Source organism: Maylandia zebra, linkage group LG4, assembly GCF_041146795.1.
Source record: "Maylandia zebra isolate NMK-2024a linkage group LG4, Mzebra_GT3a, whole genome shotgun sequence".
Lineage (NCBI taxonomy): Eukaryota > Metazoa > Chordata > Actinopteri > Cichliformes > Cichlidae > Maylandia > Maylandia zebra.
This window is the reverse complement of record NC_135170.1, coordinates 10,705,903-10,724,450: the sequence shown is the minus strand read 5'-3', so window position 1 is coordinate 10,724,450 and position 18,548 is coordinate 10,705,903. Positions and strand designations below refer to the sequence as shown.

The 18,548-nt window shown below is 43.8% G+C and overlaps 1 protein-coding gene and 1 long non-coding RNA gene across 5 annotated transcripts in view; both read right to left on the bottom strand.

Moving 5' to 3' along the window:
• LOC101486921 (uncharacterized) overlaps window positions 1–18,548 on the bottom strand; it is a 58,961-nt gene that overhangs the window by 4,646 nt on the left and 35,767 nt on the right. For 2 of the 4 annotated variants that reach the window (XR_013098283.1, XR_002721245.3), the window contains exon 3: window positions 2,000–2,204. This is a non-coding gene — a long non-coding RNA (uncharacterized LOC101486921). Of the gene's footprint in view, window positions 1–1,999; window positions 2,205–6,219; window positions 6,400–18,548 lie in introns of those variants that run through there. The other 2 variants (XR_013098284.1, XR_013098282.1) reach the window with 2 other exon arrangements.
• Window positions 16,397–17,925, bottom strand: foxd7 (forkhead box D7). Its single transcript, XM_004562971.3, has one exon. It carries the CDS (start codon window positions 17,663–17,665, stop codon window positions 16,694–16,696), a length of 972 nt encoding a protein of 323 aa, XP_004563028.1. The 5' UTR covers window positions 17,666–17,925; the 3' UTR covers window positions 16,397–16,693.

Genomic DNA, 18,548 nt, shown 5'->3' with positions numbered 1-18,548 from the left:
AAGAAGAAGAAGAAGAAGAAGAAGAAGGAAAGGGAAAAAAAACTACAACAAGAAAGAAGCCCCCCAGATGATATGAATACAAAATCACACACAGCTGCTGAGGTTAGGGCTCTGATGGACACACACACACGCATGAATGCACACCAAAGCTTCTGCACGTGTACGAGCAGCTGACTCGAGCGGGAGGACAGCTCGGCGAATCGGCCGGAACGAGAGCCACCCCTCGTCCCCTCCGGCCTGACCCGAGCCTCTTCGCCCACACCCCCCTCCAGATGTGACAGAGGAAGATGTCCTGTGCGGACAGCGACTGGAGACGGGAGAAAGAGGAAAAGGGCTGAGACTCGGATGTGCGGTCTGGTTCAGGTTTGTACGCCCCGCCGGCATCCGTCTGTTAAAAGAGAACTTCCCAATATGGTCGCCACATTTGAGTCATTTATTTTCACTCGTACAACCTTAACATACGTTCTGACACTTGGATGCCAAAAAGGCACTGGGGCTTAACTAATACCCCGTGGCAACATGTCAGAATCGGATGACGATAAATGAGTTCCAGTTTGACTCAGTTCGCTTGCCAAGGGACAGATAAACAGCTAGTAGGAGGGTAAGGTCACGGGCTCGTGTGTCTTACAGGCGTGCGGATAAGCCTACTGTTGGGACACTTCAAAGGGAATCTATGGCATGACGGGAATGGTGCAAAAAGGATGACAATCAGAATGAGAAAAGGGGTGAAGTGAGCTATTAAAGCGCACTGCAGGAGGCCACGTTTGCAGGAGGATGAGCTTTAGGGAGCGAAACATCGCGGGATGAAAGAAGCAGAAAAGCCTGAGCTCTGCTGGTGTGACAGCTCTGAGGAGTTAGCGGCCTCACGCTGCACCTCCTGCAGCAGATGGGCTTTGAGGATTGCAGGAGGGGTTGGAGGGGGGCTTCAGTCAGAGAAGAAGACAACTCACTACGCGGAGCTGCGGTGCGGGTGTTAGATGGCCCCTGAGCGTCACCATAATTGATGGATAGTGTGGTCCACATTAAGTGACATGCGCCGTTGGCTGTAAGTGGGTGCGATGATTGGGGGCCTTTTTGAAGCTGGGGCCGCGGGCTGTGTTTGAACCGTCAACAGAGACCCCTATTCTCTGTAAAGGACACCAGCCTGTGGTTTGGTTGCAGCCTCGGCACAGGCCAAGCACACACACACACACACACACATTATCCTTCAGTAGTATTATTGGGTTCTGGGGGAGGTGACTGTATTATTCCTGCTGCAACACTGACTTAATTCAAGGCAGATCTGACCCCGGCTCGTTCTCCTCCACTTCTGCTCTATTGGATCAAGTCTTAATCCTCCCTCCACCACATGAATGGGAGACGCAAAGAGGAGCTGCACTCGCTCCTGCCACGTACATCAAATGTCACTCAGGTCCATATGCTGTCATGCAGCTTATGATGGGTATCGGCGTGTCATATGAAAGCTAGAGGAGCTTAATGGAGGCCTAGAAAGACCAGAGCTGGAGACAGATACTCTGGGAGATTGGAGCCACAGCTCGCATTGATACAATGCGTCGTCCAAACCTGGATTTGATCTTCTGTGGCCTCGGTTGGTTTTTTTTGTAGGTTTTTTGTTGGTTTTTTTTTGCAGATGCATACAAGCCTGACACATCCTCCCCCAGGAAAAAGCCAGGGGAGCTGGCCCGTGATACCACTTCAGAGTCGAGGCGCACAAAACAATCTCTAAATAGGAGCGTCTCAGGAGGCACTTTACAGTAAGCTATGACTAACAAACCCAAAGCACCTCAAAACAACGCTGGGAAAGATCCAGCTTCCGTCGAGGCAACACGAGCTCCCGCTTCTCAGCCAAACACATAATAACTCCTGCTCAAGGGCCCGTTTATTGTCATATCTTTTCAAAGTGACGCAAAACCCAAAACACACTCCACTCACACACGGCCTTGAGCTAACAAGGGATGTAGGCGAGGCTTTTTAGGGCTTTTCCAGCGACTGAGCTCACCAGACAGCCGATTGCGGGGGTCGACGGGTTTTTTGGTGTGTGTAGCGGTCCAGCTCTCACGCAGGGGAGACGCAGAGGCCCTCAGGGCGGTGGGCGCCCCCGGAGCAGACGTGCCCTTCAATCTCCATCTGAAATGAGAGACAGGCCATTGGTGCGCAGGGATGGGCCTCTGATTTGTTCTGTGGTCCCTTTGAAACCATGCATCCTGCAGAAGAGAGGAGGGAGAGAAACAGGGAGTAAACATGACAGGCAGGATGAAGGGGAAAGTAAGATTAAGATGTGCAGCTGCAGTGGCTTTACTTCAGCCCAGAGAGGGCAGTGGAATCAATGTGGAAATGATAAGACAGCGAGGAAAAAACTGGGGATACCCCGCACGCACTAACTTTGGTTCTGTGTCTTTTCAACACAAAAAAGTAACATGATCTGTCAAAGGGAAAGAATACGAGCGGCTATTTTAAAATCAAGGATTTCAACGTCAAATAACAAATCGATCGTGTTTCTGAACGCTACAAAGGAACTAATTCAATGTCAGATGAACAGTGATCAAAGAAAATGCAGAGTCCCTCCCGTACCATACACATATACAAATGTGTTTTAGTTTGTGCATGGTTTGTGCTCAGTCATAGATCGACGTGGTGTGGTGGGGGGGCAAATCGTGAGAGAAACAGACAGATTGTGGTGGCTTTGATGTGCGCTCAGAGCTCAGTCAACAGAATACATGCTAGGTGGAAAGAACAAAAAAAAGCAGTATCATAGGACAACTGTCTCTCTGCAAACCACTACAGTGGGACGAGTGCGCGTGTGTCTTTCTGGCCTGCGCACACTCAGTCATGTGCGCAGGCTATCAAGTTGTCGATCAAGAGGAGCGATGAAGCAGAGAGAAACGTTTTCTCTCACATCCTCAAGGAGGGCAGACGACTGACACACACTTAAAGGGAAACAAAACAGCCCCCACCACATCTAAATCCTGTTGTATTCTCTTCTCCTCAGAGGAAACTCGTGTGATCAGATCTCCGCCACCAATATGTTCCCCATATGTCTAAATCCAGCCGCCATTTCTTCCCCCTTTTTTTCAAGAAATTTGGTTTTCGGGGTTTATGTGTGTTTATCTGCACTGTGCATCGTTTGTATTAAGGGGGTCTTTGTCTGTCCTTTTGTGAAAGCTGACAGCTCGTCACTTAGCACTGAATTGATGCGTTGCTTTCACATAAGCACGCACGCACAAAGACACACAGCAGTGTTAGAAAAACAGGCATAAATCTCTAGTTCAGAGCCTGTGTTACCCCCTTTTTTTTTTCAGCAGAAAAACCTGAGTGCTCCTTTCCGACCGCAAGCTACCTTACTCTAATGGGCTCATTTAGACAAATTTATTTTGCCCCATTTCACTCTGTTATATATATTGTTAAATAGACTGGCATTTATGTAGAGCTCTTCTGCTATTTCTGGGCTTTCAAAATGTTTTTACACTACAAGCCAAATTCATTCAAATTCAGTCATATTTTCATGCAATTCAAATGTAGCAAATGTTTCAAATGTATCGACTCTCTGAATATTTTAATCAATATCTATTACATACTTTGTATTTTTTCCAAATTAGTTGAGATACTCAGAATGTGTAGAAAAGACAGATGAAAGTGAAGCTAATGTGGAAGTCTCTTAAACCTGCATTGTTGCTAGTGGTCAGTAGGGGGCGACTCCTCTGGTGGCAGATTGTGTAGAAAACTATTAGAAAATTAAATTTTCACCTTATTTATGGCCCTTCTAAATTAATTTGTAGTCTTAAGCAATAATTACAAGTTTCAGTGACTATGAATTTCATTTTATCAATTATGGTTCCATTCAGAGTAAAATAAATAATAAAACAGAGGATTCTTTAAGTTTTGGCTACTTTTTGATTGACAGCTCACTTAGTATGAGGGATTGTTTCTTTACTTTTTCTCAGGCAGATCCACCCCCTGAAAAAAAAATGAAATGAAATAAGATAGTCACAGACAAACTGCTCATCTCGAGTCCACAAACACACAGGTGGCGTCACCTTTCATATACAGTTCATGGACCTCACTTAACTACCTTCTTGTGGGACAGCGCCAGTGCCCTTGGGTGGGAATCTCTGGCATAGGCCCGGATTTGACTTGTGGCTTAGCAGTGCAAACAGATCGTGCCGATATGAAGCCCATCGAGCAAAGTCAGTGTTTTTTCAATCTAAATTCCAAGATTACTTCACTTTTAAGCACAATGCCAGACCCCAGTCACAGCCAACATCTGAATACATCATCACTCACTGAAATATTACAGACATCAGAAACTCACTCGCAGCATGGATTTAACAAAAAAAAAAGGGACTGTAATCACACGGCCCATCTCATAATTAACGGATGCTATGACTCAACTTGGTCACAGCATGGTAATTACCTCAGGAGGCTGTCATATTTATTTAACTAGGAAGCTAAGACTGCTGAAGTCCAGCCATGTCATATGTTAGATCGTGTCAGATTGAAACCATGACACATTAAGCTGATTTTCCCCCCTCCTTCCTCTCGCTCTGTTGCACCAGGGTGGTCCTCACTCTGGCTCCGGCCTCGTTAGTGTGTGTGTGTGGTGTGTTTTCAAGACTGTCACAACAACATGACCCCCAGAACATTTCAAACATACACACACTAATTCTGCTCAGACACGGGCATCTTGCGTTTCCAAATCTGCACACATGCACGCACACACCACAAAACCTCTGTCCTGGCTGCAGGGATAGAAACAACAATGCTGCCTTTGACACTGACCCTAACCTCCAGTCCATCCCTCCACCCCCCCAAAGCCCTCATCGCCCTCCCACGTCCCCCAGGCCTAGCGCTGGCCACAGGGCCGAAAATGCGATTCAGGTGCAGGACTCTGCTGTTTCCAATTAGTGGGGTATAAATTAGAATCACTCTCCCCTGTCCTCTATCCAAACATTGCTGTCTCTTCATCCTTGTCGACCCTACACACTTAACTCTGCCTCTGACCTCCCGCCTGTATCACTCTGAGACATAAATTCACTTCCTTTATGGCTCTTGTCGGCAACCTCTGGACTCCTCTAACTCATGCTCAACGCTGTTAATGTGCAGTGCATTTGGTATAAAACCCTCCATTTTCAGTCAATGAGAGTATAAATCCCGAGCCATATATCTGACTTTGAAAGGAATATAACTTCTGGTTTTACTGTACTGTCTGGTTACTGTAACTGAGATATTTCACAGAAGACAAGGACATGCCCTGACATATGCACTCCACATTGCAGCAAGGCACGCTCTGATAAGGTTACAGAGAGATTCAGTTAACTTGTGAGAGGAAATGTAGACTTATTCCTCGACTTATTAGACAGTGTGTTTGCGAGCTTTTTCCTCCACAGGTCAGTCTGTTAAACTGAGTGTTATTATTCCAGGGCAGAGAGATCAGCTGCAGTGTAGCCAAGTAGGACCTGAGGTCACTCTGGTACTGAGAGTTCACATCTGTTCAAATAAATCCTCCACTGTGCCATCAGCAGTAAAAACACACACATGCAAGCTGCAGCAGAATGTAACTAAGCACATTTAGAAGAAGAAATCTCAGGCATACAAGCACATTTTGGTTAATATATTTGTTCACATATTTGCTTGGTGGCTTTGGACAGTGGAAATGTGATTTTATGCTAGGCTACTTGTTGTCCACAACAGTGTGTAATTGAGAGGTTTAGTAAAACTTATTCTGAACAACCTTTCAGTCCCACAAAAATATTTTTTGGACTATATAGTTTAAAACATATGCATAATGCTGATTTATATGATCAGCAGAACACAAGAAAACAGGTCAGCAAGTCAACAGGGAATACACTGTTAGCTAAGAGTAGCCTAATGGATAAACGGTAATAGCTAGCTAAAAATTAAGAGAGGATGAGAGAAAATGTTACATATTGCAAAAGCATGAAATTAATAAAACTTCAGAATATAAAACTTAAGAGACTGATATCAAGTAAACAGGGGAACTGCTGAAAGTGTTCAGCTAAGCTAAGTTAAAACTGTTAGCTATTAGCAATAGCTAAATAGCTGACATTAGCACATAAAAAGGTAATGGCTAAAAGTAACAGATAAACTACTGAAACAGCTAATATTACTGGATTTTGGTGTAAATGTGAACAATTAATAAAAGAGCTGAAAGAAAAACAGGATAGGTAAATGAGCTCGGAGGTAAATAAAACAGTAACTTACCAATTATTATGCCAAATACTGCATTAGTACTCATAATCCAATAGGACAGTGTGTCCATCACTTATAACAATTCATCATAAGGTTGATATTTTAACCATTTCTTGCTAATAATACTAAATAAAAAATATATTTTTCTATCCAGAACTGTCACAAGTAACAAATCCCAGCACTGCATACACGTGGAATACACACGCTAACACTTTGGCACACGCTTTCTCTCAAAGTACACGACACCAAGAAAAAATAAAGAAAAATAACAAGCAAGCACCATGATAATATTTCATCATTCACTTTTTTTTTTTACATTCCTGACTTTGGCACCTGTCATGTGTGTGGTTTTTATTTTTTATTTTTACAAGCTCAGGCTGCTGTTACAGAGAACACAGCACGCAGGAGCGAGGAAAATTTACAGAGCGTGTCCTCTCCGGGCCGTGCAGTGTTCACGGGGATCAAATGCTCCCAAGGTGTGGAGTGTGTGTGTGTCTATATAACTCTACATTTCTCTCCACTGCCACTATACCAGCACCAGAGCTGCTGCCCCCGCCTTTTACAGAGCCCAGGACCTCAGTGTGCCCTCTGAGTTTTCTCTTTATGAGCTCTAGTTCATCCTTCGACTTGCAGAGAAAACAAGAGCTGCACAGGCTTTTATAGGACTCCTGGGGAATACACAAAGAAAAAATAAATAAATAAAAGAGCAAAGTTTTTAGCAGGCAGTTAGAGGCTTCTGCACTGTGAAGGATGACTGATAGAAGAGGCTGAAGTGTTGGGTGAAGGATTAAACACAATGTTACCCCCATTTACCGCAGCCTCTGACCTTCAGCTGGCCAGATGATGATAGAAAAATGCTCCAAAGAGACAAAGCGAACCAGATGAAGATGAAGAGAAATAAAAGGCAGCCACAAGAAGGGTGTGAACTTTCCCCCACCAACACAAGCTCACTTTTGTGGGCTCCCTCCTCCACGGGGAGTACCCAAGATAAACAAGCCTGTTCCTCTAACACCTTTCACCTCTCCTCCTGACCTCAGTTCATCCCACCTTTTTCACTCATCTCTGGAAAACGTTCTCCCCTCCACTCCTCTTTGTTACTTCCTTTCTCCCCGTCCGTCCAGATGTTTGGCCCAGTGGCAGCAGCAGCAGCAGCAGCAGTGAGAGCGAGGACCCGGGGCTACGCGGTGGGGATCTCCAGCAAGGATTGGAATGCTGACCCTCTATCCATCTCCATCAGTGGAGACGGATTTGTTTGACTTGAGATGTGATTGTGTTTTCTCTTCCCCACACCTGCCGCTTCCTCTGAACCATGCTCCCACCCACTCACCCACCCATTCTTCCTTGGACCCTCGCGATCAATTGCTTTAACTTGGCAAAACACTCGTCCAGCTGCTACTGCTTTTCCACATCTTTTATATTTTCTCTTACACGGCCGGCCTGCCAAGTAAGAGTTGCAGTCGCATCACAGCAAGTTGGCGTTTTGACAGATATTTGAATCCAATGAAGTCATGAACTGGAGCGGTCCACTGACAGTTCCTGTCTCTTTCTTCTGTTTGTTGTCACATGTGCTTTGATTGACTGTAGTGAAAGCAGGCCTCTGGGGGAGTAGTTTCATTATCAGAGGCTGCTCATGTGGGATCTGCATAAAATAATAAACCTCCTCTGTCTTGTGATGGTGTTCTCTTCCCACCCGGAGCTGAGCAGGCATTGTGACTTTCAACAAACTGTGGTTTCTTGCAGATCAAACATTCCTCTTGTTTTTGAATTTATCATGCGGCAAACCCGCCCTCATTAGTCAATGGCACTCAGCAAGTTGTAGCGTTTAATTCCGCGGGGCCGCCCAAACTTATCACCCTTCATTTCAACATGGTGGGCTGCCCTGTTGCTGAAACCCTCTCAAGCGGTTCCAGACATCTGACAACAGCCACATTTATTTATTGACTTCATTTCGCTTACAGGGCAGCCTTTACAGCTCCCTTGAGTGATACAGAGTTAATGTAGAACTGTTCATTGCTCGTGAGTGTTTTTTCACTCCTCCTCCTCTACCGCCACCTCCTCTCCCTCCTTTTTAAACTGTTCTTAAGTGTTTAAACACGCGGGTAATGACGTGCTGTTGTGGAAGTGAAAAACCATGTGGGATAAAAAAAGAAAAACATCCATGTGGGCTTTTTCCCCCAAGGAGAGCGCGAACCACCGAGGACGGGATGAGAGCGAGGAAGGCCCTGTTAATCAAAATGAATGAGCACCTCTCAGGGCGCTTGTGTCGACGAGGCCGTGGAAGAGCTCTCAGCCCCCTTCGCTCTGGGAAAGTAGAGCACTGGGTGTAAAGAGAGATCCAGACACTGTGACCAACACAGCTAGTGGCCAACCAAACTCGTACTTCCTGTTTGCATGACCTTCCAGCGTCATGTAGACAGTAGGTCAGAATAAAAAAATATATTTTATTTATTTATTCTTTTAGAGTTGTTAAGCAGTTTAGACAAATCTGGATATTTTTCCCCCAGCTGTTTATTTTAATACTTGCATCTTTTTCAGCCATATACTACTTTTAGCTTTTTCTTCATTTATCTGCTTTCAGCTTTAAAATTGAACAACTTGGAGATAAAAGCTATTTTATGTTATTATTTTTAGCTAGCTGTCTCAAAATCTTTGTTAGCTTATCAATACCTTTACCAAAACAATTTTTTCAAATCATAACTTCTATTTATTTTTTTTTAATTATCAAAGCTGCTCATTTGCAGAAATGCGACTATAGCATCTTCTGATATTGAAAAGTACCATTGATCCAAATGAAATATTGATAAAGCCGGCCACTTAATTCACTTAATTAGTTTACTGGTTACAAATGTCAGTGCTTTGCAATAACTGGATTCCAAAAGTGTTGGTACTGTGCTGATGGAATCAAATCAAATCAAATAAATCATCACAGTCCCTGTTGCTTTTACAAACAATAGATGTCAACATTAGCTTAGCAAAGCAATTTTAAACAGAGGGGAAAATATGTTTGCTTTATCCAATAGTAACAAAAGTCAGCTCACCAAATATTACATATGGTGTTCCTTAAGTGAATGTAAAAACATTTAAAACACAAACTGGGGATTTAGTTTACTGTTTGCAGTCGTTACCTTAAGCTAAGTTAGCTAGCTGCTGGTGATAGCTTTAGCTTGGACAAATGAGAATGGTGCATTTCGTTTACCCAAGAACAAAAATGTTAACAAACATACTAGCAAACATGCCAAAATTTTATAAAAGAAAGACAATTATTGAGTCAAATAACTATTTAAATGTCTAATTATAACAGGAAACTATTTATGTTGGCTTGTCTTCGGCTGACTGAAGAGAAGTCAACTTGGAGGAAGCTCGTCAGAGTTTAATAACCTAAGACTGCCAAATATTAAAAATGATTTTGAGTTAATTAAGTACATCTTGGTAAGACGAGCCACAGCTGCAGAGAGCTTGGATAGCAATGAAGAAAATTGTTGTTACTGAGAAAATAAAAGTGGCTTGATCACAGGTCCTTGAGGTGCTCCAAACTGAACTGCTTCCTGCTGACCATCATACAGAGCTAAACCAGAATACGGCTCGTCATTAAATTGCCATTAGTAAGAAGCAACCATTTCTGCTTTCATAGATAGCATTTTTGCAGCAGAGAATCAGCTGTAGCTGTTTTTAATTGAAAGGAATTTAAGACAAGACAAAATAAACACAAGTGAAGTACGAGCTACAGTTTTTTAGCCAAGATAGTACGACAAAAAAATATGAGCAAAAAGGAAATCGCATTAACTTGGAATAAAAGAGGAGACATTAAAGTCGTCATTTCATTAAAAGAGCCATAATTATTGGTGGCTACAGCTTACATAACCCTACAGTTATTATTGCATAGCAGCCTTCAGCCTTTTGAGGATTATCATGTTTTTGCTGTTTTTCCCTTTTTAGCTGATTGAATTTAGGCCCTCTCTGTCTCCTCTCCCTACTGTTGCTCCTACCGCGTTTCACAGAACGCCTTCAACTCAGCAGCTTTTTCAAATTTGGGGCTTGCGACACTCAGCCAAAAGCCGCAAATTACCCCCCTCTAGCAGCAGCGAATTAGGAACAATTTTGTGTTAGCTATAAAAAAGCGAGGGAGAGAGAGAGAAGTGAGGGGAAAATATAGCTTACACCAGGGACCACCAACAGAGGCAACATGGGATGAGCGGCTCGTCGGCCGACAGTTTGGGTGGCAGGGCGGTGCTAGAAAGCAGCCTCAGTGATCTTCAGAGCAATCAATCCTATCATATCACATCTACATAGTACGGCACAACATCCATTACCAAACACAAAGGCCTGAATTAGTGGATTTATGTTGCTGTTACAGGATGTTTGCAGGCCTGTGAATTGGCTTTACAGTTCCCTGAGCACACAGAGACCTGCAGCAATGACACTGACAGCCTCACAGCACCTTACGGCACCTTACAGCCTTATTCACTCCAGCGACACCGAAGGGGAAAGGATCCATATGAGGTGACAATTCACCGCCTGGAATTTTCATTCTCCCTTTCGAAGAGGGTGGGATTTTTGATTTCCCTCCACTATGCGGTTGGTCTTCAACTCAGGGCATTAATGTAAAAAGGGGGTCTTTTTCTTGTTTCTTACAAAGCGTGAGGTTTGGCATGCCCACTTAATCTGCTTCCCTTGAGCCAATCCATGTTTTTCCCATTCTGGCACCCTTTTCTACTCCCTTTTAAAATCCATTTCCAAGTTGTAATATGCCACTGCAGACGTTATTGAAGGGAGGAAAAACCAAATGTAATGGGGGAGAGTGGTATAGAGAAAAAGAGCAGACGGAGAGGGAGAAAGAGAGGTTTCCAACTATTAACTGGCTAGCGTACCCTGCTCTTCATAGCGATGCCTGGTGTGGAAGGTAGACCACTTTGTCTTCCACGGAGATCAGACGGAGCGGGCGGGCTGCAGCCAGGTTGGGGTTACTGACTCTCATTAGGTTTACACCGACCACCGGGACTCTGACTGCGCGACTGTAACATGAGCCTGCACGGTTATAACCTGACCCCTCTCTGACACACCTTAGCCCTGATGTTAATTGTGCTTCCTGCTCCCTTTTTTTGATTAAATGACACCGAGTCTTTAAGTCTTTGTTTGTACGGCTAATGGCTCTCATTTAGTGCAGTAAGTGGTTCAGGGGCTGTTGTGGGTGACATCACACTGATCTGAGGCCTGTAAAGGGTGAGCGTTTCTCGTGGTAAGCTGACTTCTACCTGCAGCGCATACCTCACACGCTGACGCCAAGCCGGCACGTGTTGCTTCAGACACACACCAAAAAAAAAAAACATTGGAGAGGGTAATGCCAGGCTGCATGGGCAGGGCAAGGGCATGAGGCCGCCAGCTGGGGAACAGAAGGGCACCAGGAAGGTTGAGAGCAGCACAGGAGGGAGCAAGGCCAAGACCGAGTGCCACCCAGTGAAGCACAGATCGAGTGCTTTGCAGATTTTTTTGGTTTTTTTGAGAACAGATGTGGTAAAAAAGAAAAAGAACGATCTATGTACTGTATAATCCTGAACGCAACTGTGGATTTTCTCAAGATGCCTAATGGGGCAGTGCATTTCCTCCAGATTTTGGCTGACGGAGACAAGCCGAGGTCTGAGGGTAGGAAGAGAATATCTCAGAGGTTTAACATACTTTGGTTTATTTGGAAGTTATTAAACTACAGCGTCCGAGTTTAGCAAGTAACCTAAAGTATTTGAATAAGTCTGTGCTTCAAGGGATCGTTCACTTGCTGTTTGTTTTTCTACCTCTGTGTTTCTCCATCCTTTCCTCTTCTCATTCTGATTTTTATTGTCCCGCCACCCCCCTCGACTCACCCACCCCCAGCTGTAGATCTTTTACTCTTTATTTTCTCCCACTCCCTGTGAGCGCGTGGCTGAGGTGTGAGATCATTCTCCTTCTGGGTGGCTTTCCTGCTATATGTCACTGTCATCTGTTGGCACTGAGGCTCGAGGGGGGGTCCCTTTTCCAAAAACACACCGCACTCCGCTTCACCACCCTGAGCATAATAAATTCTTGGGCACGAGACTGGAGAGGGGTGTACCAGCGGAGCAGTGCGTTTTACTGGGCTTGGCTGGGTAACACAAAGACCGGTGAAAGAGAGAGAGAGAGAAAAGGCAGCAAAAGAAGGGTGGAAGATTTATAATTGAATAACTCCCTGAAGCAGGGCAGCGGGGATTGGCCCTGCCAGGAAAAGCAAACGCCAAGGAGCGAGCAAGGCCCGTGGAAGTCAGCCATTAAAGTGAGAGGAGAGAAAACCTCAGCTGTGATCCGCTTCAGCAGAAAGGTGTGAGATTTACTAATGATAACTGAAAAACCACAGCACCTAGTAGCCATTCTGTTCACCCCACTCTGAATCTGCACGAAAGAAAAAAACAAAACTCAAAACACCCCAGTGAAATAACACAAATCACTGACCACTTTATCTGCAACAGTGGATCTACCCGACACAGAGTTTACATGGCTACGGGGGTAACATTTCCCAAATTAGGTCAATTTGAGCTCATATTTACACTAAAACAAGCGACCCTTGGAAAGAACTCGCACAAGATGAAGGGCACGTTTTGATCCAGCGATCTGACAGAAATATGAAATATAACACTAACGTCGGTTCAACGTGTTCATCCATAGTGAAATTAACCCACTGCAGCCCAAATTCAGACACTTTCTTAACCCACGACTCGTAGGCAGCCTCTTAATAAAGACGCTTATTAAAAGAAACAGCACAGTGTAGGGCAAGAAAAATATTCAAGGGGAATTTATTTCAAATTACGCATTTCAAACAACACAGTCGCATTGTTTTTCCTGTCCTGGCTGAACTCGCAGGGGCTGTCCCAGAATGCACCGCTCACCCCGCTTTCGCTGTGTGGAAGGAGAAGAAGCGAAGGCAGCGAGGCGGGGTGCTCCGCCAATGAGTTTATCTTGCCTGTTTGGCTTGGCGTTTGAGAGCGGAGAACGAAAGCAGGGTACGGCCATGCTGTCAGGCATGAATGGAGTTCTGACCGAATCGACTCACTTTTCCCAGAGAAGCGAGCTCCGCATCAGATACGAGCCGAGATAGCTCCCGACTGGTCATCGGCGTGGAACTGAGCGGAAACTCCTCCGCAGCTGGTGCGACAAGGCACGCAACCGCTGACACGCTGTCACATAGCTGCACATCCACTTATGTGATGAATCATCTTAATATGACACTGATTTAAGTTCTCTGTGGTCCCGTTTAGAGTGCGAAACTCAATCCCCTTGTTTCATAACTCAGAATGACTTTGCAGATTGTATTTAACTCTGAGGTGACCTTATAAAAAGACAGAAAAGAGAGAGAGAAAGGTCTGGCTGAAAGTGGGAAAATCTTGCTGTTAATGATTGAAAAAAAAGAGGTATTACTCGTAGCACGAGTGAAGACTTAATAAAACATGTCACACTTAATGACGCACAAAGGGGAAAAAAGGAGAGTAAAAAAGACTTTAAGCACTGCACTGGCAACTTTTACCTCCCTCAGTATGGAAAACCGATGTGTGTGCACATGAGTATGAGCCCGGGGTGTCTGAATTGCTTATTTTATCAGGTGCACTGGTGCTCTCCCTCCAAAAAAAAAAAAAGAAAAAAGAAAGTAAAAGACCCTGACTCTTTCTTCCTGGCTGCCAATCAGTCTCTGTGACAGCGTTTGTCTGCTTCACTTTTCTGTTTGGCTCCCCACCAGCAGAACAAGCTTGTTATAAGAAAATGATTTCATGGGGTTATTAGCGTTTCTGTGCCTTAGTCATACCTACAGGAAAAGAATGAGTGTGCGCACACATTCGGGCAGTAAATAAATAAAACTAGAGTAAGAGTAAAAAAGTTTGCACATCCACCCTGGAGCCTGAAGAAGATCCTTTTATGAATGAAGCGCTCCCTTTACAAAAACAGTGTAAGCATTCAATTATTATGCTGGAGCTACTTATGGTTCAGACTACATTTTAGTTCCCTTATCCTTGTAGTCATATAACAATAGAGTTCAGTGAACATACTAAGCATGCGTGTGGCTGTTTATAAGCTGCATCAGTACCTTCTGTGCGAAACAAAAGTGCATAATAAAGACCCTGTGTTAGCACTTTTGAAGAGTCACCACACTCTAGTAGAGCACAGCACTATTAGAAGCAAAGCACAGATGCTGACTAAAAGTATATATGTGCAGCTGCACGTTTAGCTTTCCAATCAGATAAGTTCTAATAGCAAAAGAGGGCCCCGGTGCATGATAGGAATCTTATGACGGATTAGCTGAACCACAGCTCTTGCCACACTGTTTAAGATTAGCACCAGAAATATTAGACATTTGGTTATAAGAGGAAAAAAAGACAGAAAGAAAAAGCAAAAAACAAAACCTCAGTACAGATTGAATTAAATCTGATCATCCCAAAATGGTAAGACATTTCCTGAATGGAGTGCAGAGAAAGAGGAAGACATGCAGCGCAAGCATGTGCTCTTCCTTTAGGAGTGGGCAGCTTAACAGCTCGCCATCAGGTAACAATCTTTTTATTTGTTTCAGTCCCTCGCTGGGTGCCAAAGCCTGGTAAAGGACTAAGTGTGTGGTGCGATCCATCAGCCCCGTCCAGGAGCTTCAGCGTGGTAATCCATCTAAAGCAGAGTCAGAATAGAATTAAATAAATACTTCCATGCTCTGCAACCCCCGAATTATTTTACTACTGTCATTCTCACTACGAGGCAGTGCCGCGTGCACTTAAATGAAAAGGAAAGGGGAAAATAAATCAGATAATTTGAAATAGCAGAAAATGAGCAGAAATACATATTTTTAGATTTATTCTGTGTACGCGCAGATTGAATCACAGCGTTTCTGCTCAAGCAGAAAGACTGATATATTTATTTTAGCCTCAGATTGGGGTTGATTTAATCAGACTGGGTTTACCTGAGATTTAAAGATTGGAAGATAAATTGGGAATGGAAAAGAAATAATTGGAAAAAAACACAACATTAAAAATAGAGTGATATCTGATTGATATATTTTCTTATTGTGAAACCTGTGAGGTGGAGGATTGTTTTTAGGGGCATTGCTTAAAACGCAGGCAGAATTTATTTATTTCTGTTATTTTTAAAACAGAATTTAAATAAAGTTACTTCTTTAAAACTGTCTAATACTCAAATCGGATTTTTAAAAGTTTTTTTTCTTTAATGTTTCTAAGTAAGACGACAAAACCATGATTATAAAAAGGAAAAAACATAAACTGAATTGAGGAATGTTTGGGAAAACCTCCTGTGTGGAAACTCTGGTCAGTAAATGAGCAGAAAGCCTTTATGAATATCTGACATGAAAATGTGTTGCACACATTTTCTGTGTGTGGTCCTGCAAAATAAGCCAATTATTATTGGCATGTATGTTTTCAGCGTTATGGCTATAAAAACGACACACACACACACACACACACACACACACACACACACACAGACACACACACACACACACACACACACACACACACACACACACACACACCGTAGCTTGTATAAATATTATTTATACATATTTATACATATAAATATAAGCTATGCGCTTAGTCTTACTTTAAAAGCTTGGTGTGATTAGAACCTTTCTTATTTCTCTATTAAAGCGCATTAAAAACGAGGCCATCCAAAGTGCCTTTGACCTCGACCCGCCTGTTATTTATTTTAACATCATGTTGCTTTTCTCCATTACTTTGAAAAATAATGACATTTCTTATTTAACAAGCCACTGTTCCTTTTAAATATTACATCAGATTATTAAATAAATAATAAAAGATCTTGGAGACCCATAATTAGAAAAAAAATTCCCAAAATTACGAGTGTTACCTTCGCTTGTATTTGATCAGTTATTTAAAGCAGAAGAGAGTCACGTGTTTAAAATGAGAGCGTGTAAGACATAAGGCTAAAAAAGACTGCGCACTGATTTAATGTAGGTCAATTTGACTGCTTACTTTCTCTGCCCCTCTGAACATTACTATGAATAATTTGAATTTAGATAAAAATGAAACCGAGGAATATAAAACCCTTTAAACCCAGAGATAAAAATAATAACAGGTATAACAGCTGTTAGCAAACAAAACCGTGCACGCACATTTAAATGATTTCAAAAAGCATGATTCCTGACATGCATGTGTGCAAAATACAAATTAACGCAAGGTTTAAATACTCAGCTTTATTTCTTTACAGAAAAAAGACGTAAAGGAAACTCGTCATTTAAATATTTAAACAAAAGATGATAATTCATGATCAGGTTTTTTTTTTTAAAGGGCGTCTGTTGTTTTTGCCATGAAGTTGGGGAGATCGAGGAAAAGTTTTGAGCATTTCTGCAACATTCTTGTAAAAAAACAAAAACAGATCCATCCAATTTCCACTGCAAGCATCTGCTCCAAATGTCTCCGTTTACCTGAGAAAATACAAATTAAAGTCCGCTTTAAGGAGAGGGGAGTGGGGGGGATTATTCATCGTTGGTGTGGATGTGTTTGGCCAGGTCGCCGATGCCACGCTGAGTCTGTAGTTTCTGGTACTCCTGGTGTAAACTGAGGAAGTGCGGAGAAGCCGCCGGGTGGAAGAGCGCGGGGGAGACGTATGCGGCGCTGGAGGTCAGAGGAGAGGAATACGCTGTGCACTGTGCCGGCGAGAAAGCGTCGATGCCCGGCTGAGACTGAAGGAAAGCTTTGGCTGACAGGGCGCTGCGCGAGAAGAAGCTGGAGAGAGCCGGCAGGATACTGCTCACAGGTGGGATGGTGGCGGGGCCGCACTGCGAAGGCGCGTGGTGATGGAGGTAGGGGTAAATCTCCAGACTTGGCAGCTGCAGGGCCGCCGTGCCGAGCCCGTAGGCGCTGTGTGGAAAGCCGTGGAGCGCGCTGGGCTCCAGGTGCTGTTCTTTGAGCGGGTCGAAGCGAAAATGCTGCCGCTTGAAGCGTTTCCTCCGCCGCAGGAAGCTCCCGTTCTCAAACATGTCGGAGGAGTTGGGATCCAGCGTCCAGTAGTTGCCCTTCCCGGGGTTCCCGGGCTCTCTTGGCATCTTTACAAAACAGTCATTGAGCGAAAGATTGTGTCTGATAGAGTTTTGCCAGGCGGGGAATTTCTCCCGGTAATAAACGAAGCGGTGGCTGATAAAGTCACATATCTCGCTGAGGGTGAGCCGCTTTTTTGGGCTCTGAAGGATGGCCATGGTTATCAGAGCGATGTATGAGTATGGGGGCTTCACCGACGCGGGACCTTTGGTTTTAGGAGCAGGGAGACACGCCGGCGCAGGGCTGAAGGTCTCCCTGTCTTTACTCTGGCTGCTGGACGTCTCCGTGCTGTCTTCGTGCTCGCTTCGCGACTCATCCAAAGGTAAAAGCTGCTCCTCTGCGCTGTCTTTGAGTCCTTCCCCCACCACGTCGATAACAATATCCTCCATGATTTCCAAACCTAATATCATAGTAGATATCCGCGGTTTTAAAGCCACCTGGCAACAGGTGGGAGAGCGAGAGCTCTTCTTTCAAAGGCGACGAAAAGATTTTTATGCACGGCCCATCTCCATTCACAAATACACGATCCGAGAGAAGTCCACTTCCTACTTCAGATTCTCCAAACCGCAAAGCATCTACGCTGATATCCTTTTATTTTCACAACTTTTAGCGCAAAAAAAGCGGCCAGGACTGGCTGTGCGTAAAAGTGCGTGCGTCCTCGGAGATGTCCAGCACCATCTGTAAACTCTCCTGCTTTCCTGCTGGTCGGGTGCTTGTGATGTCACGTCGAGGCACGAGGGAAAGGTTCCTGACCAATGAAAACCGCGCAAAGGCGCAAAGACCAAAGAGGCCTATACCAGCCATCCAGCCAGTGCACTCTCATCATCAGCACATCAGTGCCAAGTCCACGCGGACACATCAGAGATCCATCGAGGAAATCAGAGGAAAGATTGTTTGGAGCGGAATAATAAAGTTTCCACGGAAAATTAATTTCACAATAATTGCGTAAAACATTGGCAACTATATATAAAAATGCAACAAGTAAGAGTGTTTTTTATACACCAGAAAACGTTAATTGGAGAAAAGTGTGACGCGTGACCTTTTCACGGCTATAAGTTAAAATCACAATTTTGTATCGCAAAATATTAAAGTTTGAGTATGTTCTTCGCCACTAGAAGCAGTCTTTAATAAACTCTGTATGGAACCTAATGAGATTTGACTCAAAATACAAAGAATTTAAAATATTTTTTATTTGTATTTTTTTCCACTCTTCGTTTTATTTTCCAACTAAAACAGGAAAAGCGATCAAATCTAAAGCACGGTGGGGATGGAAAGTCAGTTTACACCAAAATG

What these genes read in the sequence shown, in the direction of transcription:
- foxd7 (XM_004562971.3), bottom strand. Translation starts at nt 17,665, where the DNA reads ATGATATTAGGTTTGGAAATCATGGAGGATATTGTTATCGACGTGGTG.